Genomic DNA, 27,136 nt, shown 5'->3' with positions numbered 1-27,136 from the left:
ACGAAAGGACGGCCGGTCAGACGAAAAGACAGACGAACAGACAGTCACCCGGTTTTTAACTCGTCTCTTCATCCTGATCATTTATATATTATATATATACCACTATATCTAACTCGATTACTTTTAGGTGATATAAACAACCGTTAGGTGAACAAAACTATTATACTCTGTAGCAACATGTTACAAGAGTATAATAATTTACACAAAACAAATGTTTGAATGCAAATTTTGGATGGAATGAGCCATACATAAATATACACTTGAAATTTTTAAACAACTGCAACAGTAGTCGTACAAATCGCCATTTTTAGGCCGTCACACTAAATGTGCGCCTTAATTTCTATACAGAATTCTGAAGTAGATTTCGTTTGATGCCATTGATTAAAACTAATATTTTTCCACCCTCAATCAACGCCCGACAAAGTTTTAGAATCCGTAAAAAATCCTTTCACTGAAAGCAGTAATTATTTATTGTATATCACCTTTCAATTGCATTAATACGTTTTCAATAAAATTAATCTTTTTTTCAAACAATGTTAAATTACTGGTGAATCTAAATCTTTATTATATACAGTAATGCCAAGGGTCTAAATATTTTTAATTATTTCATGTTATTCCATATCTAAGAGTTGAAAAAAGCACTAAAAGAGCACTAGGGACTAAACCACTCTCTTGGCGTTTGCAACTATTGTATACCAACAGTGAACTTGCCGATAATAAACAACAAAGTCTTCCTCCGTTGAACACGTTCCATAATATGGAATATATGGAATCCATATAAGTATGTATACCATAAACTATATATATACTTAAGTATATAGCTCATGCAAGAGTTTACATTTGAGTCATGCAAGTAGCGCTACCCAAACACCAAGCCACCAATACTAAGCCAACTATTGTCGCTCATATGATTTGAGAACACACGAAAGATCCGTTAGCGCGCTTCACTCGAACGAAGGCGAAATCAGAGCAGCGCTTTAGTTCTAATCGGTAGTTCTTACACAATAGTTTGGAAAGCGACGTCTTTCTGAATAAAGTGTGTAGAAAAAGCTATAAAAAATTGTGATCTGAATATGGCCACTAATAAGCATCCGTATGCTGGCATAATTGAATTGCCATGCGAAATGAGCAATGCGTCGGCACCGCCACCAGCCTACATGCAAACTGACCATGTAACTTCAGCGCAGCCGAGCAGCAGCGGTGTACAGATGACAGGTGAGCCTCAGATGCCTAACTTTTCGACTATACCCCTGAATCCAAATCCGCCGGTGGGGCCAGAATCTACCCAAATACGGTGTCCACAATGTAAATGCACAGTGAAGACGACTGTTAGATATCGTTCGACCACAAAAACTCATTTGGCTTGTATACTGCTTTCGTGGACTTGGTAAGCATCTTATTGGAATATTTACGCTTTTATATGTACTTATATGTACATACGTAATTTGGATATATATATACATATGTAATTGTTATATATTTTTTATACAGTTGTTGTTGCTGTTTGCCGTACTGTATGAACTCATGCCGAAATGCGAATCATTTCTGCCCCATGTGTGGCACATTCATAGGCACCTATCAATCTTAAGTGCGCATAAAGAGTGCAGAAAAGGAGAGCTTACCAGTAAAACGTATTATCAATATGTTTTACATGCTTATATGAGTACGTTTGTGAACATTTTATTATAAATAAACAGTCATATATTCATTCCGTATGTATTCCTATATGTAAGTTCTTTTTATATTGCTAATTCCAACTAGACTTGTTTCAAGAAATTTAATATCCAAAATTTTATTTACCTGTAGTCAGCATTTTCCATTCGATTTTAGCTTCAGAAACTTGAAATCAAAAAATATTTAATGTTTCAAAATCTGACAAAATGGCAGCGATTTAGAATAAATTTTAACCGGGTTCTCAAGCTAAAAAAAGACTAAAAAATCTAAAAGTTTTTTTTTTTTTTAAATCAGATGTGCTTTCGATAAAATGCTGTATAAGGCATTTCATTAGTTCTGTCTACATTAGAAATATGCAAAAAAGTATTGATTTTTTCAAAAATCGGTTCACGAAGGTAGACAACCCCCTTAACACTAGTATTACACATCTATAATTGCGAATGCACAGCAACTGACGAAAAAGTTTTCAAAATCCCTAAAAAAAGAAAAAAAGCAATATCGTGCCTCGCTTCTTGTTTTTGGAAGATACATACCTCATTAAAGCAATACAACCTCTTGCTCTCCGCATGTGATTTGAACTTTCTATTGAATCTTTAACAGTTAGATGTTTGTATCGCTACTCTCTAAGGCTTAGCGAGTTATAATCGTGCAAAAATTTTGAGACAATATGGATCATTGGAGTTCATTGCTCAAGTTTTAAATATGGAATATACTTTGATCCGCCCGAGGTATATCTTTGATGCATTTATATTGGACGGGCCATTCAAACCGGGCAGCAACAACAGCCAAATGTGAAACTACATACATATGTATGCATAAACATAGGTGTGTATATAGTTCTTGCAAGGTTTCCATTAACAGGCGTCACTCAAACGAAGTCGAAAGCCATAGCTGTGCATTAGTTGTGATCGGTAGTTCACACACGGCCATTGTATAAGCCTACCTTGTAGATTTATACAATGGTTGTTATAAAGCTTGTGCTACTGGAGGGCGTCACTTATTCTGGATAAAGTTTCATTAAGTGCTAAATAAAAACAAATAAATAAATAACTGTGAATGTGACCAAAATTAGGCAACTGTATGCTGGCCTACAAATTGATGGCGATATGCGCAATGAGATGTCTTGTATTCCGAAAGTATTCGCCAATCCAAATCCGCCGGTGGGTCCACAATCTGCAAAACTACGATGTCCACAATGCGAGTGCACCGTGAAGACGACTGTTAGATATCGTTCGACCATAAAAAAGCATTTGGAGTGTATACTGCTTTCATGGTATATGAGTATGTACGTTTATAATCATTTATTAATTTTATACACCTGTTGCTGCTGTTTGCCATACTTTCATAGTAAACATGCCAAATGCAAACGATTTCTGCCCCACGTGTGACACATTCATAGGCACCTATCAGTCTTAAGTGGAGCAAAATGAGTGGAGGAGAGCTTATTTGTATATAAAAGTATGTATTAGTATTATATACAAATTTTTGTAAACATACATGTATATCGTCCAATACATATAAATAAATAAACGATTATGGGTCAACACTATACATATGTGTTTTGATGTATGTATTACTTATATTATTGGGAAATTAATCAATCGGTAATATTTGTGAATACATTGTGCATTATATATGAACCTACATATAAAAAAAAAAAGATTTTCTTTAAAGAAATTCTATGTTATTAAACTCAAGGATACGCAAAATACCATAGACGATAAAGTAAAGTCATTGTAAAAAAATTATTTTTCCGAGTTTGTGATTCTTACTATGAATACCCTTCGAGGAAAATTCGCAAAAAATTTCGAAAAACACCTGATAGAGCCTGGCCCCAAGTGGGCGTGTTTAAGTGTTTATGAGACTCATTGTGCTCCCAAGTGCGATTTAAATAAGCACCATTCAACAACTCCCTGGAATTAAAAAATTCGTAATCTTTTCCCTTTAAACTGCTCAATTTCAAGTACTGCCATTCACAGAGGTAATGATTTTTTATCATCTTCAACTTGAGTTGTTTCCTTGACATTCATTACCCCAAAGTTTTCAAGAAACTGAAGGGTCTTGTATAGCTTATGAGAACTTCGCTTCCGAAGTCAAAAGAGCATTGTATCAGACAAAACAAATTTTGGTTACAATTTGTGTATGCCCTGCGTCGTTATTAGACTGTTATTCGCTGAGTATGTATTAGCTAAAGAAATGTACGAAAAAATTGTATTTATCTGCTAGATATGTATTTGGGTGAGTAAAAAAATTGATACTCTGAGAAATAGGTTCTTAAACACCTCTACGAAAATCTTTTTTATTACACTGGTAACCAAAATTAAACTTTTTGGTTTTATAAAGTTTATTAACTGGTTTCTTATCCACCCTCAGTTTCTTTCTTACAACGCTAGTTTCAATTATACAGGTACTTTGAAATACTTATTTGAATTCATTTTTATGGCGAAAAATTACTAATTTTAAAAAGAAACCGCTGTGTCTACATTAGGAAGACCTTGTTTAAATAATCCGAAGTGCTGTTTGTGGTGACTGTATAGATTTAGAGAATGCCGTTTAAATGCGTCTGTATCTATAAAAAAAAGGCCTATTTGGCCTGCTTTGGGAATAAAATACATAGAACATAACTGGCTGATATGCGTCGATCTGAAAACGGTAAATTTTCTTCTGGGTCGACAAGGAGCATATACTAAATACCCTTGTTTCATGTGCTTATGAGATAGCCGTGCCAAGACAGGACACTGGACTAAACAAGTTTGGCCTTTCAGAGTGAATTTAGTACCGGGTAGAGACTAGTAGGTAGAGACCGCATTATATTACCACCTCTTCGTATAAAATTAAGTCTGATACAAGTATAACAGTTTGTATAAGCTCTAAAATGATGGGGAATGTTTTAAGCAAATCAGTAAGATATTTACAAAATTTAGCACAGCAAAAATTAAGACTAGTAATTGTGACGGTCGTGAAATCAGGGAACTAATAAAGGGTCAACATTTTACAAATTGTATGACAGATAAGGATAAAGCGACATGGATTGAACTTATTAGGGTTTTGAAAAATTTCTTAGAAAATAAAAAGTATCCAGACTTCATTAAACACATTGAGCAGTTCATGTTGCACTTCCAGAGACTAGGACGTAACATGAGTATCAAGATGCGTTTCCTCTTCAGCCATTTAGACCGCTTCCCAAATAAATTAGGCGCCTTAAGAACGCTATCATCAGAATATTCGCACTATGGAAGAGCGATACCAGAGTCGTTGGAATGCAAATATGATGGCTGATTATTGCTGTAGCATTCAAAACAAGACTGATGTTTCTACTGATGCCAGAAAAGCAAATAAAAGAAAGTGTTTTTATGTTAAGTAGGAGCAATATACTTTTATACTTTTGCAATATGTTGCTACAGAGTATAATACTTGTAGTCTTGTTCACCTAACGGCTATTTGTATCACCGAAAACTAATCAAGATTGGTAGTAGGTTTTAATATATAAAAGTATATATATATGATCAATATTTTGATGAAACTTAATACTTAATACTATTAGATGGGTGTAATCGGATCACTGAACACAAAACGCCATTAATCGAAAACGTATAAAGCGCCATAACTAAGCTGTAAATTAAGATACAGAACTCAAATTTAGCACAGTAAATCACATTAAAAAGAGAAACCTGTAGTTTGAAAATCTTTAAAAAGTGGGCGTGGCCCCGCCCTCTAATAAGTTTAATGTACATAAGTTTGCACAAGACAAATGTTTTCAACCCTTCTTATGACAGTGTGAAAATAGGTGAAATCGGATGATAACCCTGCCCACTACCCATATATCGGTTTTGTTAAAAATTACTAAAAGTGCGATAAAGCAATAACTAAAATAGTCAGAGACATTAAATTTTACATCCGGATGGAACGAGAGGGTTTTATAGGAGCCGGTGTCAAATATGGACCATGGGCGTGGTACCGTCCACTTTTAGGTTATTTCACTTCGTCTACAATTTTTGGGAATTTCCCGAGCTTTGATTGTTGCAAAAGTATAAAATGTTCGGTAACATCCGACGTTAAGCCTTTCTAACTTATTTAGAATATTTTGGTGATATAATGTGATAAGTAGTACTTCCTTAACTCGCGCGCATTTAAAATGAGATGAGAGACACATCAGTTTCCGAACCACTGCTTATCTGACCGTTCGCCCGTCCGAGCAAGCAATAACTTATGTTAAAATTTACAAAACTGAGAAAGTTGGTATTCCAAGAAGACAAATTTGATTATTGCCCCATGAACGAAATGCCGTTAACTTAGTAAACGAAGAAGAAAAATAAGCTCAAAATTTAAATTTTCTCTCTGGAAAACTTAATATTTATATCAACTACTTAACGGAACATTTCATCTAGCATTTTCTGGTATAATGTGAAACTGGAAAATATTATAACACAGTTCGGTTTAATGCAAAAAACAGATTTAAGCTATCTAGATCTTGCTTTGGCAACCAAGATTTTAACATAATTTTTGAATATTTCTGTAGAAAAAAGATCATAATGAACTACCAAAAACTGTTTCAGTTTTTCCATGATCAGGTACTCGTTCATATCCCTTTTCAAACCATCAAAATTATAGTGAATAGACCCAAACTAGGGGGTTAACTTCAACAGGACTACTATTCCAAACTACTATAGTACTTCTGGCCGGACTCAGGCCAATTACACATCGTTTAACACAGCCACGGAAGCAAGTCCTCATTCTAGTATGATGAAAGACTTTTAGACTAGCTAATTGGCTTTGAGATTCATACTAGTTTTACATTATAGAGTGAGCAACCTTACGAGTATATACAAACACATCCTATCCAATTGAAATACTCCCAATCGTTGTATCCTTTTTCGATGAATTGAATTCACGTTAACATACTTACAATCATCCACAATTTTTGGGTTATATTCACACATTACCTTTTATTATTTTCACAACTTTTCAAATGGCGACTCGTAAGAGAGACATGTCTAGTATACATGAATATTTCCACACCATCTACAATAAGTGTTATATGCGCAGATAAGGTGACACATAAATGCCATGACAATTCCCTTTTTGACAAGCCGCAAATGCTTTCACATATACTCGTACGTACATTTGTATGTATGTCTGCTCGTTTTAAGCGCACTTACAAATGGTCCGTATAGCCTTGCCTTTTTGTGGTCGAGGGCCGAGTAGGCTGGCGAAGCAATAAAATGTTTACTGATGCGTTACAAATATGTTTTCAATAATTTTTTTACTTTCATATGTCGTACATTTGGCGTTTCCATTATAAAAATACTGAATATAGTATTTCACCCACTGAGCCAAAACAGAGTTAGAAAAAAGATATACTGAAACAAAGAAGTTTTAAAAACTGTTAAAAAATATTTACTTTGTTTTAGAAGTGAAAAGAGAAAGAAACATGTACGGCCACTCATAAGCTTACCTTTCATCAAGCTTTCACTGTTTGCAAGCCAGAAAGCTCGATGACAAAAGCTTTCCAACAAAGATGTTATTCATGCTATTCCAAACTCAAAAATCGCTGATCATAAAGTACATAGTCCTGCCATAAATTGTGTTAAAAAGTTTACAATGCATACTCCGAGGACAAACTCGCAGAAAAAAATGCCATTATTTGTATACACTTGCAACATATTGTCGAGACAGATATGAGGTTATATACAAGTATGAACAATATAAATAATCAGAATGACGATAGGAGTTGAAATTCGGGTGACTGTCAGTCTGTCCGTCCGTCTGTTCGTGCAAGCTGTAGTATCAGTGCTTGCGTAAAAATTAAAATATCAGGATGAAACTTAATATACATGTTCCTTGCCATCATAAAAAATTCGGTATGGTAGATGGCCGTAATCAAACTATTGCCACGCCCACAAAATGCTATTACACGAAAACTTGAAAAATTTACTTAACTAAGCCGCAAATTAAGATACAAAAATATTTTATATATATATATATATATCCCAAACCATTAAATTTATATCACTCAAACTTGCACAGGACAAATTAATTCGACACCTCTTAGACAGTGTGAAAATAGGTAAAATCTGATGATGATGAAAAGCTACTAAAAGTGTCAAAAATCAATAACTAAATCCGTCAGAGACATTAAGTTTTTCATCAGAGATGGAACAAGGGGGCTTATTAAGAGCCGATGTAAAAATTGGACGATCGGCCTGGCATCGACCACATTGAGGGGAAATGATATATCTCTGGAACTACTAGACACAAATCAAGCACTAACTAATATATTCGGATAAAACTTTGCACGAATAGTGCCTTCAAGGTATGACACCTCACGTCTAAAAATTCTCAAGATCGGACCAAAACTCTTCAAGCCCACAGATACTAATATGGGGATCCCAGTGTCTATTGCTAACTTTTCACCAGAAATATCAGGCAATCGTTGATATATATTTTTGCAATTCGGAGAGAGTCCCTTTCTGATATTAGTTTGTCTGTTTTTACAAAAATGGATTAAATCGGCTCAATGCGTTCCTTAGCCCCCATATACCTAATAAAGGTATAGACTTTGGTCTAAACCTTATATCTCTAATATAATGAATTTCGGTCTTCTAGTTGACGTTTTTACATCAACTCATTATATTAAATTTAACTCTTCGGTTGAATTTATATCACATATTTTTCATTTAGTTAATGAGGTGGGGGGCAAAAGCGTGGAAAAAGCTCAAGTGAAATCTATGAGCTTTTTAAAAAACTTAACATTTCGAGAATATTTGTTTACCTCAATATGGATCCATTTTTCCAAACGTTTTCAGTTGATAAACAAAAGAGGAGTAGTCGTCCTCACGTGGGTCGAACCAATTCAGCCATAAGCAAATTAGACTCTAGAGGTGCAAGCGACGACGGCCATGAAAGTATTTACAGATGAACAAATTTTCAATGTTGAAGAACTCTTTAACAAGTGTATCGACAAAATCTTCGAAGAAACTCCGAAAGATTCAAAAACTTGTATTCTAAAGCTTTAAATTGGTCACCATACACCTGCTGTTGTAAAGGTTTGGTGGGAAGTCTACTGCAAGGGTGGGAAGTCTGTGCAAAAAGAGGTTAAAACTTGAGCAAAAGTGCGCCAGCACGATGTTTAAGAAGGCTTTGTAATACAGTTAGGCAATACTCTCTTCGATGGAGAGCATTGGGTCTTCCATCAAGATTCCGTCTGGAAGTCCAGATTTGAATCCATTAGACTACAGTTTGTGGTCAGAGTTGGAGAACATGGCCTGTCCAATACCCCACAGAAATTTGGAAAGTTTGAAAAAATTTTTGGTTTGAGCAGCGTCATTAATACTAATAGATACTATGCGTGCCGCTATGGATCAATGGCCGAATCGTTTGAAGGCTTCAGTGAAAGTAAAAGAACTAAGTATATTATCTCGAGGAATAGGAAATGAAATTTGTACTTTACTCTTTAAAATCGAAATTATTATCAAAAATGTAGTCATTCCCTGAAAAATATGTAGAAGGTCGTGTAAAAGTTTCAAGTCGATTCGTCAACCGTTTCGGAGAATTTTTCCGTTAACACTGAGGTGTTACACAAGTTAAAAAATTCTTACAAATCCGGAAAATATTCTCAAATATATATACTTTCTACATATATGCAATTCGTTTCTTTGAAATTCAAAAGAATACAATCCCTTAACTTGAAAACCTTAAAATTCAAAAGCAAAATCAGAATTTACTGTTCCGTAAGGGTAATATTTGAGTCAATTAATATAATATAATGGACATTTCTTAAAGACCACTTATAGTTAGAGTGTGGGCCATAGATAGCGCTGATATTACTAATAAATTGTTTGAAATTTTTTTTGCTTTACTGGGTGTTGCTGTAAAATATGTGTTTAGCATCCTCCAACAATAAAAAAAAACGAATAAAACAACAAGACAGGACACCCCCAAATACTTTTACACATTTCTGTAAGCACTCATGCGTACGCATACTTTTAGGCGCTTTAATACAAAATACTTGCACACTCGAAAGCTGTTGTTACACTTTACGCGAACCTTTTCAGTTGTCACCAGTCAGGCATTTATTTGTGCATTTGTCCCGTTTTTTTTTTTTTTTTGTTTTGCACTGTCAGTCAGTGTTATTTTATATACGTACACTACACAAGTAACTCTTTTGACAGCTACAAAAACAAAACCCTTTACAATTGTTGAATGAATTGAATAACGACAAAGAAACAACGAAGAAAATGAATAAAAAAAATTGTTTTGCCAATGTTGCAGAAGAAAATAAGTGATAAAGTGGAGATAGTGAAAATAAAAGATATGTAAAAAAAATAAAAATCGAAAAAAATTAATAACATAAAATTGTGTGTGCCATGGTTTATTGTTGTTATTGAACAACTGAGAGGTGAGTAACTTAAATAAAATGTTACTTAAACGAATACTCATAACTTCATATTTTTCTCCGATATTTGATTACGTAAATACAAAGAAGATTTCTCAAGAGTGTTTACTTACACAAATACACAAAATAAATTTTAAATATATGACAAACAAATACGGAACGAATTTTTCGTCCTTCGATTTGACAATGCGTCATGCTGGTTTAACGGGAAGGATACTCAACAGTATTATAGTGAAGAGTTAAACTTATAAATTCATGTACGGAAATACAGTAGTGTTCAATGAAATATATAATTGAACTCATAAGGTTATACGAAAAGAGTTTTTGTAGAAGGTTGCCAACATTTTAAAGATAGGTAGTAACCTAAATAATAAATTTAAGTACACATTGAGTAAGAAAATATATAAATAGGCTTGGGAATCGAAAAAAGCTACGAGGATTCCACCTGCTTTAATAAGTATTTTTAAATAATTTAACACAATTGATATGTTAAGTGTTTTTTTGTTTTAAAATAAAAGAGGTGTTTAGCTAAAATGGTTTAAGAAAGATAGTAGTATCAAATAGTACTGGGGTTGTCACACATTCGAAAATTTTAAATCAACAGCGTTGATACCTTAACTAAATGACCTTTTAAGTAAAAAGGTTTTAGAAAATTTTTTCTAATATTAAATATTCTTGCGGGCTTGCCAGATTTTTCCAAATTCTTTAATTAACTTGAGAATCTAGATATCCTATGTTATGGAACGAGATTATGGTAAGAGAACCTCAATGGGTCCAAAAAAAATAATTTTTGAAGCAATTTTTGACCTTTTATTTAAATTATTAACTAATTATTACAGCGTATTCGGTCGAAAACAAGAAAAAATGTTAACGTCGGTTGCGCCGAAGCTGTAATACCCTTTACAGATACATTTCTTTTAACAACTATACAAGTATGTATAATTAAATATCAAAACCGGCCACTTTTCTCGGAGATTGTAGCGTTGCCTTGGACAATACTCTATGCTAAATTTAATGATATCTTGTCAAATAAATAAGTTTTCAATACAAGCACTTTGTTTGGATCGGTCAGTTTGTTTGACGGTTTCGACAAATAAGTAGCTTCTTAATGAGAAGAGGACGTGTGCAAAATTTCAGATCGATATCTCAAAAACTATCTAGTTCGTATATATACAGACAGACAGACGGACAGATGGGCGTGGCCAATTCGATTTAGCTGGTCACGTTGATCATTTATATATACTAGGTTGAGTCAAAAAGTCGAAAGTCTTTTTTCGCTTCGTACTCTGAAAAATTGGTTGATAGACACCTCTAAGAAAGGCTCTCCAAATATGAGCTCTAACGGGAAGTTTATCCGCCTAACGGCTTTCTATTTTTGTAGAGCAGAAAATTTCCTTCAAGACTATGAACTTTGCAATTTAAAATGGTTTCCTTTCATTGAGTTATAAAATTCAAAAGAAAAAATTAAATTTGCCTTAAAAATAGTCAAACTTCAACCGTTATTATCGTTTAACCTAACCGAAAACCATAAGGTACCATTTATTAGACCATTCCATTTCCTACAAAATCTATGAAACGAAATATTTTTTCAAGTAGTTGGAAGCGAGATATGAAATTTTCTATCTGATAATAAGAAAAAATAGAAAGCCGTTAGGCGGACGACCTTCCCGTTACAATTAATTAAGTTTTTCTGAGAGGTGTCTATCAACGAATATTTCAGAGTACGAACCGGAAAAAAATACACTCATTATTTTTGACACTCCCTCCAACGTTACCGTTTGGGTTGGTTGAAAACTTAATATACCTTGTTCAGGGTATAAAAATGAGTTTAGTCCGTTTTAAAATGGTTTGCAATATGGCAATATCAAAGATTGCAAGTTGAGGAATTATTCTAATATGACCGTAATACGAACGACGCAACCATTCAGAAAATCTTAATAGAATCCGTTGTCGGAAAACTTTCTCAGAAAATTTTCATAAATCAAAAGTCATATATATCTAGGAGTTTTCATAAAATATTTAAATTGAATTGAAACAAATTCTAGTTAAATTATATAAAATAGTAAAAAAAAGAAATAGTATTTATTAAGAAGACTCTTAATCCTCTGAGGGAAGTTTTTGCTTTAGCAAAATATTTGATTTTACTCCATTTGGTTTATTGAATTTATTAAATATTACTACAATATATTCAATCTATTTGCATTGTTTGATGACATTAATTCAAAAATAGCTTGTTAATCAACGAAAATATTTCAAACATACATACTCGTATGATTATAGGATCATAAAACCGATCTTATTAATTTTTGGAACCAAATCACACTATACCACAATGAGTCGTGGAAAATGCTGCAGAAGTATTTCAGTAAGGCTACTTTTTAAATAACACAAGTATTTGGGTGCCCCAAAGCATTTAAGTGCCAGTCGTCCATCCACCTCTGTTAACGACGTTAACATCGAAAAAGTTAAAGAAACAGTACTTGAAAATCGGGGTGTTGACAGGAGAGAGATGGTAGAAGATCTCACCATATCTTATGGTTTGACTCAAAACCGGTATCAGCCATGTCAATGCTTGCAAAGGAGAGGCTCGACAACGTAGCTGAGGACCATACATTCTGTAAAAGCATTATTACGGGTTACGACAATTCCAACAATCTAGGGAATGGCGCTCCAAAAACGAGACGAAACCAAAAAAAAAACAAAATTCGTTGAAAGTACTGAAGGTAATCCCAGCCGAGGTTTTTAAAAAGTAAAAGGCAAATAATATAGATGTATATTATATTATTATAATAGCTCTATCCGGCCCCTGCTACGTCCCTTTTTATACTCCTAACAGGTTGCTACATAGTATAACAGTATTGTTCATCTAACCGTTGTTTGTAGCACCCAAAACTAATCCAGTTAGATACTATAGGCTCAAATGATCAGGATGAAGAGACGCGTCCGTTCGTGCAAGCTGTAACTTGAGTAAAAATTAAGATATTTTTATGAAATTAGGTACACATGTTTCTTGGCATCATAAGCCTTTGGTATTGTAGATGGGCGTAATCGGATCCCTGCGACGCTTATAAAACACCATTAATCGAAAACAAATAAATTGCCATTACTAAGCTCCACACACTTATTTGGTATACAGGATCACATTAGGGAGGGGCATCTGCAGTTTAAATTTTATTTAAGTGGGCGTGGTACCGCCGCCTAATAAGTTTAATATGCATATCTCTTAAACCAATAAAGTTATAGTACCAGTGTACCTCGCCCACTGCCCAAATAGCGGTTTTGATTAAAGCTACTAAAAGTACGATAACTCATTAAATAAAAAAGTCAGTGAGTTTGAAATTTACGTATAAGATGGTACATATAAGCTTTAGAGGAGCCAATACAAAAATTGGACAATGGGTATGGCACCTCCCACAGTTAGGGGAAAACCCATATCTTGGGATCTACTTGACCGATTTCAAAAAAATTTGACAAGTAATGCAAGCAATATGTGAGTCATCTTAATAAAAATGAAAGAGCGTGTTTTTCTAATAACGGTGCACCAGTTAACCTAAAATGAATTAAATCGTTTGAATACTTGCCCTAGCCCCTACATAGCTGATATCAGGATTTTCGAACATTCAGCTGACTTTACTCCTTATATTGTATATTGATGGTGGTATGTGAGTCAGTTGTAATAGTATAAAATGTTCGGTTACGGGTTGAAAAATATTCGTTCTAGCTCTTTAAAGAGAGAGATGGTTTAGTCGAAGTAAAAACATTTTTTTCAAGTGACCCTTGTTTCGGGTAACAGATTTATAAAAAAGTAATTTTCTAAAAGCCGTGGTAGCTCGATAGGCCATATTAAACCTTTTAAAACCTTTCATATTCTGAAATGATGTATTTGCTTCATTTAACAATCCTTATTATGTTAGGTGAGCATGATACATATGATATACTAGCATAACGAGTAAAACCAAAACGGAAATAAAAAGTATTAAATAAATAAATGTGTTGTATGTTATTTTTTAAAATAGACTCCATTAATATTAATGTATCCGCCTTTTATCACATTACCATTATTTGGGGTTTCAGACTTTATTAATACCCGGAAAATGTCAAATCGTTAAATGAGAAACACTAATTACTAATATATGCAAGTATTTACCTAACTCTTTTCTATAAAGCTAGCTCACCAATACTAAAAACCTTATAACAACAATTATAACTGCCGATATAACACTAAATAACCTACAAGGACCAAGAATTGAGTGTTGAATAAAAAATTTTCCATTTAACTATCTCATTTAATGTCTGAGATATCCAATTTCGATACATGATTTACCTAGAGCTCATAAACATCATTTTAAATTGAAAACTAGTAAATTAGCTAAAGTCTAAATATCCACGGTTCTATAAGCCAAAATTTTATTTCAAATTGTAAGAGAATATAAAAGGCCATTTTAAGAACACTTGTATGGTTAGACAATGATTTGGAAGTTTTATAGTCTGTAATTACAAACTAGGTCGTAGGTATGTAAAGAATGAAATATTATTTACCTATATAATTCGCGGCCTTAAATGCAGCATATATTTCGGTCTAACTACCTCGACTCCACAATTAGAACTTCTCAACAAGAATGCCACAAAAACAACATTCCTTTGTAGTGCACCTAGTTTATTGTTTATTTAAGCATCGCTACAGTGCAAAGAAAGATTACAACAAAGTTGTCTAGTGTTTTAAAATAATATCGTAAGCTAAGTATGTTTTTTTCGATAAGTGGTATTGTTGCTGTGCCATTTCTGCTTTAGTTTTTTTTTGTAGGTCCTTTCCAAAACATTTACTTTTGCTCCAGTCGATCCTTTAATGTCTCTCCAAATCCCATTTCATTTATAAAGGTATACAAAGTAAACGAAAACTTGGCGATCTTGAATGAGAACGAATCCAAAATTAACTTTATAAAACAAAGCTAACGTTGTTACTTACCGACAAATTGGTTCTCAAATTAATTACAAATAATTTGACTGCTGTAAAGCAGATGTCCTCCTGTGTGCGTTGCATGAAATAAATGATCAACTTGTGGCAACGTTTATCCAAAGCCAACCAGTTACAATGGAATATTGCTAGAGGTAATTTAGCGCTGTCAGCCTCGAGCATCGATGCTTGGTAGCAGGTGGGAAGAGTCTGCCAAAATACAGGTAAGAGATAAACCAACGTGATCACCTTGGTTGATGCGTCGCCAAATACGAACATGTTGAGCATACACACGCAGAGGATAATTGCGTATATAGTAAACTGAAAGAAAGTGGTGAGAGAAAGGATCTTGCCAACGGTTTTGGAAATCCTTTAGAGTTGAAGCAATTCAAATAAATTATGTATATATTAAATGTGTGGATAATCAAGAAAAATAGAGTGAATTTTCTTTTCGGAATAAAAAAAAAATCCGATAACATTTGGATCCAACAAACTTGAATAGATAGTAAGCAAATAAATTGCACTAGCATTAAAGAAATGAAGCGATCACTTAGGCCTTTGGAAAAAGGACTTTGGAAAAGGGAATTTCGTTGTAATTCCATACAAGCGCTTCATCTCCTAGGTCACTCGACCAGTTCGCAAAGTTTTAGGTTTTATATTAGATTACAGAGTAAGACCAATGGATTAAAACCCAAAGGACAGAAGGTAAGCTAAAATCGGTTTAAAATTTAATTTTATTCACAACATGTTACAACAGAGTAAAAAAGTTTTGTTCACCTAACGGTTGTTTGTAACAACGAAATATATATTGAGTTATATATCTATATATATCACTGATCAGAATGACGAGTCCATCTGTTCTTGTCAGCGATAACTTGACTAAGTATTGAGATATTTTGCACAAAAGGCCAATGAGCGAAAACCATAAAGAACTTTAGGTTCGCTGCAAATGTGGGCGTCAACCCATCTTCTAATAAGTTTAATATATATATATCAAAAACACCAAAGCGGATCAACCAGACTGAGAACAAGTCTATACAACGGTTATGTTGAAAACTACTAAAGATTCGATAACTCTGTAAAAAAATACAGTAGTAGTACTCGGTGTAAGAATCGGACAATGAGCTTGGCACCGCCCATACTTAGAGGAAAACCTATATCGCAAGAACAACTTGACCAATTTCAACCAAATTCGGTTCATAACATTATCTTGATATTATTATGTTATATTAGGAAAATGGGCGTTATCGGACAACCACGCCTAGTTCCCATATACTACAATCTTAAATTTCATATGAAATAACTATGTATACAGTTTTAAATTGAGAGCCAAAGACATTATCGAAAAAAGTAGCTTAAGTAGTTAATGCTCCGTTCAGAAGTTCCCGATACCCGATTTCTAACTCTACAGCTGACCTTAAATCGTTTACGTTGGTCAAAATGTGTGATATTTTAATGACATCAACGCTGAATGTAAATAAAATTGGTCTAGATCTTCGTCTTAACCTCATATCCATAATAAAATGATTTCTAAATCTTTGGTTGAAATATTTTTCCGACTCTAATCGTTGCAAATTGCTAGAGCATAAAATGTTCGGTTACCTCCGAACTTTCCCCTTCCTTACTTATTGAATTGATAAATTAAACGATACTCACTGCAGCAATTCCTGATGCGAAACGATGCAATCGACCAATTCCTCATAATTCTGCTGATCACTTAAATCGGGATCTAAGCCCAAACGACTCACACGATCTGTCAAGAGATTGATATGCGTGCGAATAGAACGTATATATAAAGCTGGAAATGAGTCCATTGTCAAACTCATTTGCAGCAATTCATATAGGAGGGCTACCTCAAAGATGAAGTGAAGCCAAAATCTCAAATTTGATTCTGGCAGCCAATCAACGAACGGCAAATAATTGCCATGAGGATATTCATGTATGCAAAGCGCTACCAACCAGCTTGATGTACCGTACAACCAATAGACAATGCAAAAAATAACAAATATCTGTGTGCAAATCTTAACCGAGTTTCTGATTTGCATCTGATCTTGCGGTCTCTGGTAACGTCTATCCAAAGCCTTAAAAATCTTTCCGGTGTCATGCAAATGATCGATATTGGCTTTAATATAAACAGCTTTCAAAGGAAATACAATACTATTAATAGCGACACCAAAATGCGAAAGTACGATTGTTATCGGTAAAGAGCTCATAGTTTTTGCCACTCCAGAAAAAAAGAGATAAGGACAGCTAAGTATACAACTCCAACAAATAAGCTGATGAATTATGTTAATAATTCGTTTCGGTTTTCTTGGTAAAAAACCAGCTGTAGTCCAACCACGAGACAAAAGTACAAATGATTCAGTCGTCTCAAAGTCATCCTTGCCTCGACCATAAAATAAATCGGCGATTTTGCGCATATCGATTCTTCCTTCGGGCGCTCAAAGTAATATCTATACCGAGCAGGTAAATAAAATTTCTTCTGTCCTATTAATTGCTTTTTCTTATGCGAAATCTTAAATTTGACACACGTTTTTGGTCAAAAAATTTGCTTAATCTCTTTGTGTACTGAGGTCTTCCTTTATTTCTTCGAAGTTTTGAAGAACAAGTGCTGATGTCTACTATTCTTCTCTTATTTTTTTGACATATGCGCAACAATTTTATTTAATCCAGTACAAAATTGTAAATATTTAAAATGGTTATCTCTCACAAACTATAAAAGTTGAAGTCCGCACTTTACGGAAACACGTCTAAAAGCTTTGATTACAAATTTCTTCTGTGTTTAGGTTTGCAGTTCAATTGACCTAAAATGTCTATAAAGTCTCAATATATTATTTAATTGCTGGCAGATATGTACGATTGTATACGTATGTAGTACGTATGATTGTTGAACTGTAAACCCAAGTGTATATATTTCAGCTGAAAAATTACTTCCTTTTAAGAATTTGTATTGATCAGAAAATACCAATCAGTCGATATTCATAGAAATGTCTTATACAAAGCGATCCTTAGACCTCAAAATTAATAGTTTGTGTGGAAAAGGAAACGAATGCCAACTACAAGTGATTCTGATTATACCAGTAACCTCAGGGCGATAGTAGTGCATTTCACTACAGCGTAAATACAATATTATATTATATGTACATATGTGTAAGTATGTCTTCATATAAATTTTCGCACTGGTCGCCAATGTGGTGTGAATCTGGCAATTTAACACTTCCCTGCATGTTTAATTGATATATGAAATAAAATATTCTAATTCGTGTGAAATTATTATAAACAAATGAACCCTTATTCGTATCAGAAAATATTTCCCATTGTCAAATTAATTATTATAACATACGCATGATTTTCTCAACAAATAAATATATTAAAATATTAAGCGAAATCGATAATTTGCTTCAAATGCTTGGGTTGCATGTATTGCGAAAGGCCTGTGTACTTCTCGAATCAGATTCAGGAATTACTGACACGACACTGCAACACAAAATAATAACATTATCTTTATATTCATGCTCTCTGGAATTGGAAGTTGTACTTGTTTTCAACACTTTATAGAAATTTGTAAAAAAAAAAATATATTAAATAACGAAGAACCTTTACTTCTGATAGAAAATTGTTCATTAACGAAATCCCAACTGTAACTTGGCTGGTAACTGCATAGCGAAGGAGCTTCTGTAAGTTATAATTTTCATACTCTTGCAACATGTTTCTACAACCAAATTCGCTTAGGATAACTCCTTTAAAAACCCTTACCAACAGTGTAAAATGGAAATCGGATTATAACTCCGCCATCTCTGCATATAACGATTTTGTTAACTACTAAAAAAATCAATAATTAAATGCACGCGAGACACTAAATTCAATGATACAAGAGAGATTTGTTGGAGCCACTTTCGAAATTGGACGATGGGCGTGACGACGCCCACATTTATGTAAAAACCTAAAATATAAATCAATTGGTATTGGACTAAATCTCATATCCCTAATAAAATGAATTTCGATCCTTTAGTTGACGTGTTTCACATCAACTCAATATATTAAAATATTAGCCTCTTCGGTAGAGTTTAAATCATATATATTTCATTTGAGGATGACTTTACTGTCATTTCACGATTTCGTTGAACAATGAAGTCGAACCCTTTCACTACATTTTTGAAGATTGCCAGTTGCAAGAGTATAAAATGTTCGGTTGCACCCAAAATTGGCTCTTCCTTACTTGTTTTCAATTATATTCATGCAACCTCTATTTAGGTTATTTTTAAGGTCTTTTTCATTTTTTCTGAGGTACTTGGTTATTAAAATGTTTACTTTGCGCTGATCGATACTTTGATGTCTGTCCAAAACACATTTCATTAATGAAGATTTACAAATTATGTAGATGAAAATTTTGCGATCTTTAAGCAGAACGAATCCAACATTAACTGTATAAACCAGGTTAACTTTCATATTTACCGATTGTGGTGAAGTAGATCTCTTCCGCGTTGCATGAAATAGATGATCGATTTGTGGCACGGATATTCAAAGCCAACTACTAAATATTAAACGAGCATATATTCGTCCCAACACTTTAAAAAAATGATAAAATGTTAACTTCGGCTGCACAGGATCTATAATACCCTTCACAAGATTAAATATAGCATACAAGTCTATAAAAATATCTGATTTGAATCGTTCTTTTTGAATGGCAGCTGTAAGTTATAGTAATCCGATCTGAACAATATATGCGATAGATTATAGCGATGTTTTTCAAAATAATCTATGCCAAATTTTGTGAAGATACCTTAACAAATAAAAGAGTTTTCCATACAAGGACTTGAGTTTCAGCGATCAGTTGTATAAATGAGTAGCTTCTTGATGTGAAAAGAAGGTGTCCACAATTTCATACCAATTTCAGACGGACATGCATATTCGCTAAACTCTGTGGTTGTTGGATGAAATTTGTATTACCATACTTTTGTTTGAAAAATTTGGTATTTATCAGTGTGTAATCATGGTGCATAACCCACGAGTTGCCGGTCTTAACAATTTAATTTTTATTCCAAATTCTCAATTAATTTTTTTATCATTTCTGCTGACAAATATAGTTGCCATCTTGTTCACGAAAGCCGGGTACTTGAAACGTAACAATTGGATTTGGCTGTCGTAGCGCCACAGTCGTTGGTTAAACTTTTCTTTGTAAATGTAATTGAAAACCCATTGTTAATCATACAATCGCTTATCTTAGAAAAGTTCGGAAATAGCGTTAAAAACCTTCTGGTGGTATTTATTTGTTGCCTTAGGGCTGCTATCTTTCGATTGTTGTACCGAAATGCTTGTGGAAAGCGGGTAAAGTTATAAAGTTCTTATTTTGAATTTGTATTTATATATATATTTTTTTAATTCTGAATGTACAATATCTCAAGAATGTTGTGCAAAGCTTTCCATATTTCAAAGTTTTGAATACTATTTCCGTATATAACTTATGATTTAATGAAAGATAATTATTTTAAAATTAATTTGTTTTTTTAATTTTACAATAAAAAATTATGAGAGGCAGTGCAATCCAACTTTTTTTCGAGATACTTTTGGATAATTCCTGCTATTGCTAGAAACTATAAAATTGAACACAATCATCTCTGAGATTCCAATTCATAGGATCATCATATTTATCTAAACCGTCACCAGTAGCAAATTTCTAGTAGACAGCTATATATAATTTATATGTATACAATGAGTATAATTTGGGGCCGTCGACGTTTCCTTCTGTTCTGGTGTTACAAACTACGTGGCAAACAAGCATGTGTTAATAGTAAATATAAAACAACCTTGACAATAATTAATATTATATAACTTAATATCAAATTTGACCAATTATGCAATAAAATATTAATCACAAATTGTAATTGCTGAAATCACACCATATTGGCAACAATTGAACAATTTTACACACAGGCTGTAGCATGGTGTGTACCCTGCAGTAAAACGCACTAAAAATGAGCCAAATAAGAGACATTTCAACGTGTTTATTTTTGTTTCCAGTTGACTTAGGCGCCGTATTAAAAGACACTTCTGGTGTGATTAGACAGAAGAATAACAGCATATTCTTATTCACCGCACGACAATTGTGCTAGAGTCGGCTATCTGTTGGTAATTTTAATACTCTCACAACATGTTGCACAGAGTGCATTAATTTTGTTCACATAACGATTGTTTATATCGCCTAAAGCTAATCGAGATAGATATGGAGTCATAATATAATATATAGTACGTATATAAATGACGAGACGAGTTGAAATCTGGGTGAATACCGTCTGTCCGTGCAAGCGATAACTTGAGTAAAAATTGAGATGTCTTGATCAAACTTATTACATATTTTCCTTAACAACTAAGGGTGCAATACCAAGAGATGGGATCGGACTATTGCCACGCCCACAAAACGCCATTAAACGAAAACATAATAGTCGCAAGCATTATATTTCACAATCAGGATGATAGGGAAGGGTTTTATAAGGACAGTTGTAAAAATTTGTCTACGGGCGTGGCACCGCCTACTTTTAGTTGAAATCCTATATCTCAGAAACTACTTGACCAATTTTCATATATTCTGAAAACATGCGAAATCGATTAACAACCACGCCTGCTTCCTATATAACAATCTTTTATATTTCAACTTATTTTTCACTTTACAGTATACAAACAAACACCAATGAACTTATCAGAATAAAAATTTGAACAAATAGTGCCCTCGAAATCGGGTCAATACTTCCCTTGGCCATCTATTGGTCAATATTTAAGAAATCTTAATGAAATTTAGAAAAAATCTCTTTCTAATTACAGAGAAAAAATTCGCTTGCCTAAATTGGATGAAATCAGGATAATTCCTAGTTTAATATGAATACTAGCAACATCTGAAAGTACCAGATTTCCCGCCTTTGATCCTTGCGAATTGGGAGAACATAAAATGTTCAGTTACACCAAAACTTAGCCCTTCCTTACTTCTTATATATGATAGTTTTTAGAGAGATTTTAAATTTTTGGCCTTAGTCGCTCAGGAGTTTTCATAAATATTGACTCAGTTATAGTTGGTATAGTAACTTTAATAAAAGATCATATATAGATTGTAAATGGTTATACCCTTGAACGTACATTTGAGTGTTGATTTGTACATTTTGATTATGTTGCTGGGTTTTAAGTCTCGGACCGTATGAGAATCTGCTTATGGATAATCAGAAACCATTTTTAATGCTTTAAGGCGTGTTTTAATTTGGCACGGGTCTAATATAACTGAAATAAGTTTACAATTATTCATTAACTTCTCTGTTTAAACTTAGCTGACCATTCATCCCCGGACAGTCTGGATTCCGAGTTAAGCGTCCCGGGCTTAGAAATTAAAAAAAAAAGAATGAATTAAATAAAACTGTGTTACTCTTTCACCTATTATATAATATGTCGCGATCTTCAAGGAATTATAATATGGAAAAAACCGATGACTAAAAATAAACGACCCGGATTGTGCAGGGACAAATATGGTCACCTAAGTTCAAACCTTCGAGAAAAGGTTTAGGTGACAAGATTGCGTAATCACCTAAATCTCCATCCAACTAAATTGGTGTTGTGCGCCGTTAAATGTTATATCTAACATATGTATAGTGGCTTTAGTCCTAATAGACTGCGTGTGATGTTGCGATTCCATCACATGTTTTCTATAAACAAATTACTTTTTTCTGTGTGCTGTGTGTGATCATGAAGACGTAATGAAGGAGGAATCTTTGTTCGTCAATCGCATCACGGTTCCGTTCTTCATTCTACAAAATTTCTTTCCGGACTTTTAATTTTTCATTCGAATCTAAGTCAATTGATCAAATATTTAGTGTACATATCTGTGTACCTTAAGCAATTTTCCAATGTTATATGTTTAATATTTAATTTGTGATAGTTCTAGAAAAGTTTATTTTCAAATTCAAAACTCAGGTTAAAATAAAAATAAAGACACGAAGCAGCTGACGCGCCACTATTATTGCTACCAAAAATTCGCCATCTAATTGACATATCTAGTGTAATATGATCATCTTTTCCAAACAAAATTTAAAAAGTGCCCGTCTAGCAAATCTTCCAATGGATAAGACAAATCAGCAACAAACGTACTAACGACGTTGTGAAGATTCCTTATTCCAAAAATTTTACTAGTGTACAATTTTAATGTTATATCTGCACTTCAAGAAATGTGCACACTACCTCACTGTGTCACTACAGTGCAATAGATATCCCTACAAAATTGTCTTGTGCTTTCTTGTGTTGTTTCGTGAGTAACATACTTACTTTCTCGCTTCCTCTAAGGATTCGAATTACTAAACTTTCACTTTTAATCCAGGTGATCCTTTACTGTGTCTCCAAAACCGATTTCTTTTATTAAGGTATACATATATACCGTAGCATGAAATAGATGATCAGTTTGCGACAACGTTTATCCAAAGCCAACCAGTTACAATGGAAAATTGCCTCAAATAATTTAATGCAATGTGACTCGAGCATCGAAGCTTGATAACAGAAACGGTCTACCAAATGACAGATATGAAATATATTATCGCATTCACCTTGATCGTTAAATAGCTAAATACTAATGCGGTTAACTAAAAGAACTTTGTAAAGGAAAGGACCGACCTAACAGTATCAGAAATCCTTTAGAGTTCGAAAATCAGCAAAAAAAATAGAGTACTTGTATATATACAATATGTTATTTATATTTGAAGTTAGCTGATTGAAGGAATGAGAATTTTGAGAAAAGGCTAATCAGAACAAACATAGAGTTTTTTTTTTAAATCAACCGATATTCACACAAGTATTTCCTGATGTCCAACGATGCAGTCGACTAATTCCTTACAATTTCTGCTGATTACTTTAAGGAGAATTTAAGCCCAATTCGCTCAGAAGTCTGCGCCAAGAGTCTGATATGTTTACGAATACTATTTATATAAATAGGCCAATATCTAAAATTTCCTTCTGGCAGCCAATCAGTGAAAGAAAATTTATTGCCATGTGGATATTCATTTGCGAAAAGCCATACCAATCCACATGAAATATCGTGAAACCAATAGAACAACAAAGATTTATAACCGAATTTCTGATTCACATCTTTTCTTTGGACGTCTGATAACGTATATCCAATCGTTAGAAAATCAAATCGACGTCATACAATCAATTCATATTGACCTTAAAAAGAACAGATTTCATCGGCAATGCTGTATAATTAATAGCGACTCCCAAATTAGGGAGTGCGAGTGTTATGGGCAAATCGTCCATAGTTTCTATTACTCCTAATCCAAAACACCAAATAGGACAGGTGAATATGCAGCACTAACAAATAACCTGATGTATGATGTCAACAACACGTTTCGGTATTTATAATCTGAACAGGGCATATTAAGTTCGACTCGAACACCCAAAAGTAAACGTCGGAAACCCTTTAAAATATATATATTTATAAATGATCAGCATGATGAGCTATGTCGGTTTAGCCTTGTGTACAGAAACTAGTCCCTCAGTTTTTAAAATATCGATCTGAAAGTTAGCACCAGACCTTTTTTCAATAAGAAGCTGCTCATTTGTCGGAATGGCCGATATCGGTCTACTATAGCATATAGCAGCCATACAAACTAAATAATCGGATTCAAGTTCTTGTAAGGCACCTTTTGTATTTGTAAAGGGTATTATAGCTTCGGTGCAATCGTTAAGTTACGTTTTTTCTTGTTTTGAAATAAAACCAAATGCAGTCCAACTACGGAACAAAAATACAAATGACTCAGTCGTCTTGAAGTCATGCTTGCAGCAACCATAAAATAAATCGGCGAGTTTAAGCACTTAGGTCACCATCTCGTTTTGGGCACATTCACCGAGCCAACGGCGTGCTTGATAGTCGTGCGACTTCAATTCTTGAACGAGTTGGATTTTTTAAGCCACTAAATTATCAATAAAGTGGAGGGGCACAGCTCTAATTGTTGTGCGCAATAACGGATGAACTCATTCGAGTCTTCTTCGATACTCTGCTCCACAGCAAGAATAGCGTCTTGAGTGCGCCCTGTACATCGTTATCTAGTAGGGTAAACGTAGTGTTGAACCGCTCCATGTTTGCTCGAAATACCAACACTGCTGGGCGATTACCTTGACCGAAAATTGTACGTAGCGCCCAATGCACCGCGCGAACAGAACCATTATTTTGGTAATAAATTAGCACGATTTGCAAACGTTGTTCCGAAGTAAGTCTGTTCATTATAAACTGGCAAAAAAAAACTGAAAATAAGTCGAAAAGATTATCTCCGAAAAAAGTATTGCCTCATTGAAAACCGCACGTGTAAAATAACACTCGCTATTAAGTTTGCTACGACGTTTTATATACTTCATTGGGAAGGGTCGGAGGTCCTATGAAGTAAACATATAAATAATTTAGACATCTATATATACGCGAACTGCCCTTATTTTTTGGTTTTGGTGCGATCGAATTCAACGTTTTTTCTCGTTTTTTATATGTATTTGAACAAAATGACTGTTCGGGAGAATTTTCAAAATGTTTTTAATAAATAGTTTATTAAGCTCTTTTGAATTTTCTATTAATATTTTTCCAAATTAAATTATTCGAAAGGTTTAATATTTTAGTCAACTGCATAGGCACAATTATAAACGATAATACCACAAAAAAATTGAAGTTTCGATAATACTTGTACAGCAGCTGAAATGAGTTACTTATACTATACTGCAGCTGGATTGAGTTGATAAGTTGATATCGTTAATAACAAATTTCAAAACTTCAACGAAAATGAAGTTGAATTGAAGCCCTAATAGGAGCTAAAGTTTATAAGAAGTCGGTGTATTTTTATTAAAACGAGCAAAGGAACCCCATACATAACTTAAACCAAATGTGTCCGAAGTGCAGGTTGGTTGAAAAGTAAATAGTGGTCACCAAGAAATTTTTTTTCTCAAGTTAATACATCTGTCGTGAGAACACATGCAAAGTTACAAGTCATTCTGTTAAATAATTCTTTGTTTACAAGCCATTTTAAGTTGACGTGTTAGAGTATTTTTTTTAGATGAAAAGTTTTAAAAGCAAAGGAATTTTATGCGCAATTGTTAGAAGTGTATAGAGAGTCCTCACCTTCAAAACGTACCTTTGAATTTCGGGCTGGTGAATTTAAACGTGGTCGTACTAGGCTTAAAGACGATCCACGCGAAGGACCACCAAAAACCGCAGCTACACCTGAAATCATTGAGCAAGTTCATTACATTGTTAGAGAAGATCCAAGTTCGACAAGCGTGAAATTGCTAATGCCATAGGCATCTCAGACGAACGAATAACTAATATTTTACATGGAAAATTACATATCAAAGAGTTGTTTGGAAAGTTAGTACCGCACATGTTCTCGGCATAACTTGGAGCGTTTAAGCGGAACAAAACCGACTTCTTGTGTCGTTTTATAACTATAGTTATATCCATAGCTATGGACGGGACTTGGATCTACTACCATGATCCTAAATTAAAACAAGAACGTTTACAGTTGAATGAAGCTGGTTGTTCAAGTCCAAAGCAGGTGAAGTCACAACAATGTGCAAAGAAGGTTATGGCATTAGTTTTTTGGGATGCAAAAGGAATTTTGTTGATTGATTATCTGCAGAAAGGTAAAATAATCAACTCTGATTATTATTGCAGCCTTTTGGATCAGCTGGTTAAAAAAATTCGTGAGAAATTTCCCTGGTTTGCAGCACAAAAAAACAATTTTTAACCGAGACAATGCACCTACTCACAAAGATGTTTAAGCAATGACAAAATTGAACGAATTAAAGTACGAATTGCTTGAGCATCCACCGTATTCACCCGATTTGGCTTCCAGCGGCTAGCAGCTCTTCAGAAACCTGAAACAATTCCTTCGTTGAAAGCGTTTTTCGTCGAATGAAGAAGGATGACAATTATACAAAATTATTGGAGGATCATTGGAATAAATCTATTGAAGTTAAGCGAGATTATATTGAATAAAAAAATACATTTCGTACAAAAACAATATTTTATTACTTCGAGCGCAGAAACTTTTCAACCAACCTGTAAGTGGTTCCATAGTGAAGAAAGTCTGCGCAACCGGAACCCA

General features: G+C 33.9%; 2 protein-coding genes, 1 long non-coding RNA gene and 1 pseudogene across 3 annotated transcripts; 2 read left to right on the top strand and 2 right to left on the bottom strand.

The window, feature by feature from the left end:
- Positions 1–1,073: 1,073 nt before the first annotated feature.
- LOC106626620 (uncharacterized) lies at positions 1,074–1,391 on the top strand. The gene has a single exon (XM_070110287.1). The coding sequence runs from the start codon at positions 1,074–1,076 to the stop codon at positions 1,389–1,391; it is 318 nt and encodes a 105-aa protein (XP_069966388.1).
- Positions 1,392–1,590: 199 nt separating this feature from the next.
- On the top strand, positions 1,591–3,225 carry LOC138857423 (uncharacterized). The gene is made up of 2 exons (XR_011396493.1): positions 1,591–2,947; positions 3,023–3,225. It is a non-coding gene; the product is annotated as an uncharacterized lncRNA (long non-coding RNA).
- Positions 3,226–14,709: 11,484 nt separating this feature from the next.
- On the bottom strand, positions 14,710–17,767 carry LOC106626234 (odorant receptor 7a). The gene is made up of 3 exons (XM_036371558.2): positions 16,680–17,767; positions 15,036–15,393; positions 14,710–14,976 (listed from the first exon to the last, which is right to left on the bottom strand). Exons 1-3 carry the CDS (start codon positions 17,441–17,443, stop codon positions 14,890–14,892), a joined length of 1,209 nt encoding a protein of 402 aa, XP_036227451.2. The 5' UTR covers positions 17,444–17,767; the 3' UTR covers positions 14,710–14,889.
- Positions 17,768–22,306: 4,539 nt separating this feature from the next.
- On the bottom strand, positions 22,307–26,490 carry LOC138857515 (odorant receptor 7a-like; annotated as a pseudogene).
- Between the last annotated feature and the right edge of the window lie 646 nt (positions 26,491–27,136).

The sequence above is a fragment of the Bactrocera oleae genome, chromosome 5, assembly GCF_042242935.1.
Source record: "Bactrocera oleae isolate idBacOlea1 chromosome 5, idBacOlea1, whole genome shotgun sequence".
NCBI classification, from domain to species: Eukaryota; Metazoa; Arthropoda; class Insecta; order Diptera; family Tephritidae; genus Bactrocera; species Bactrocera oleae.
Note: the sequence above shows the minus strand (reverse complement) of the source record. Positions and strands in the feature narration are given on the sequence as shown.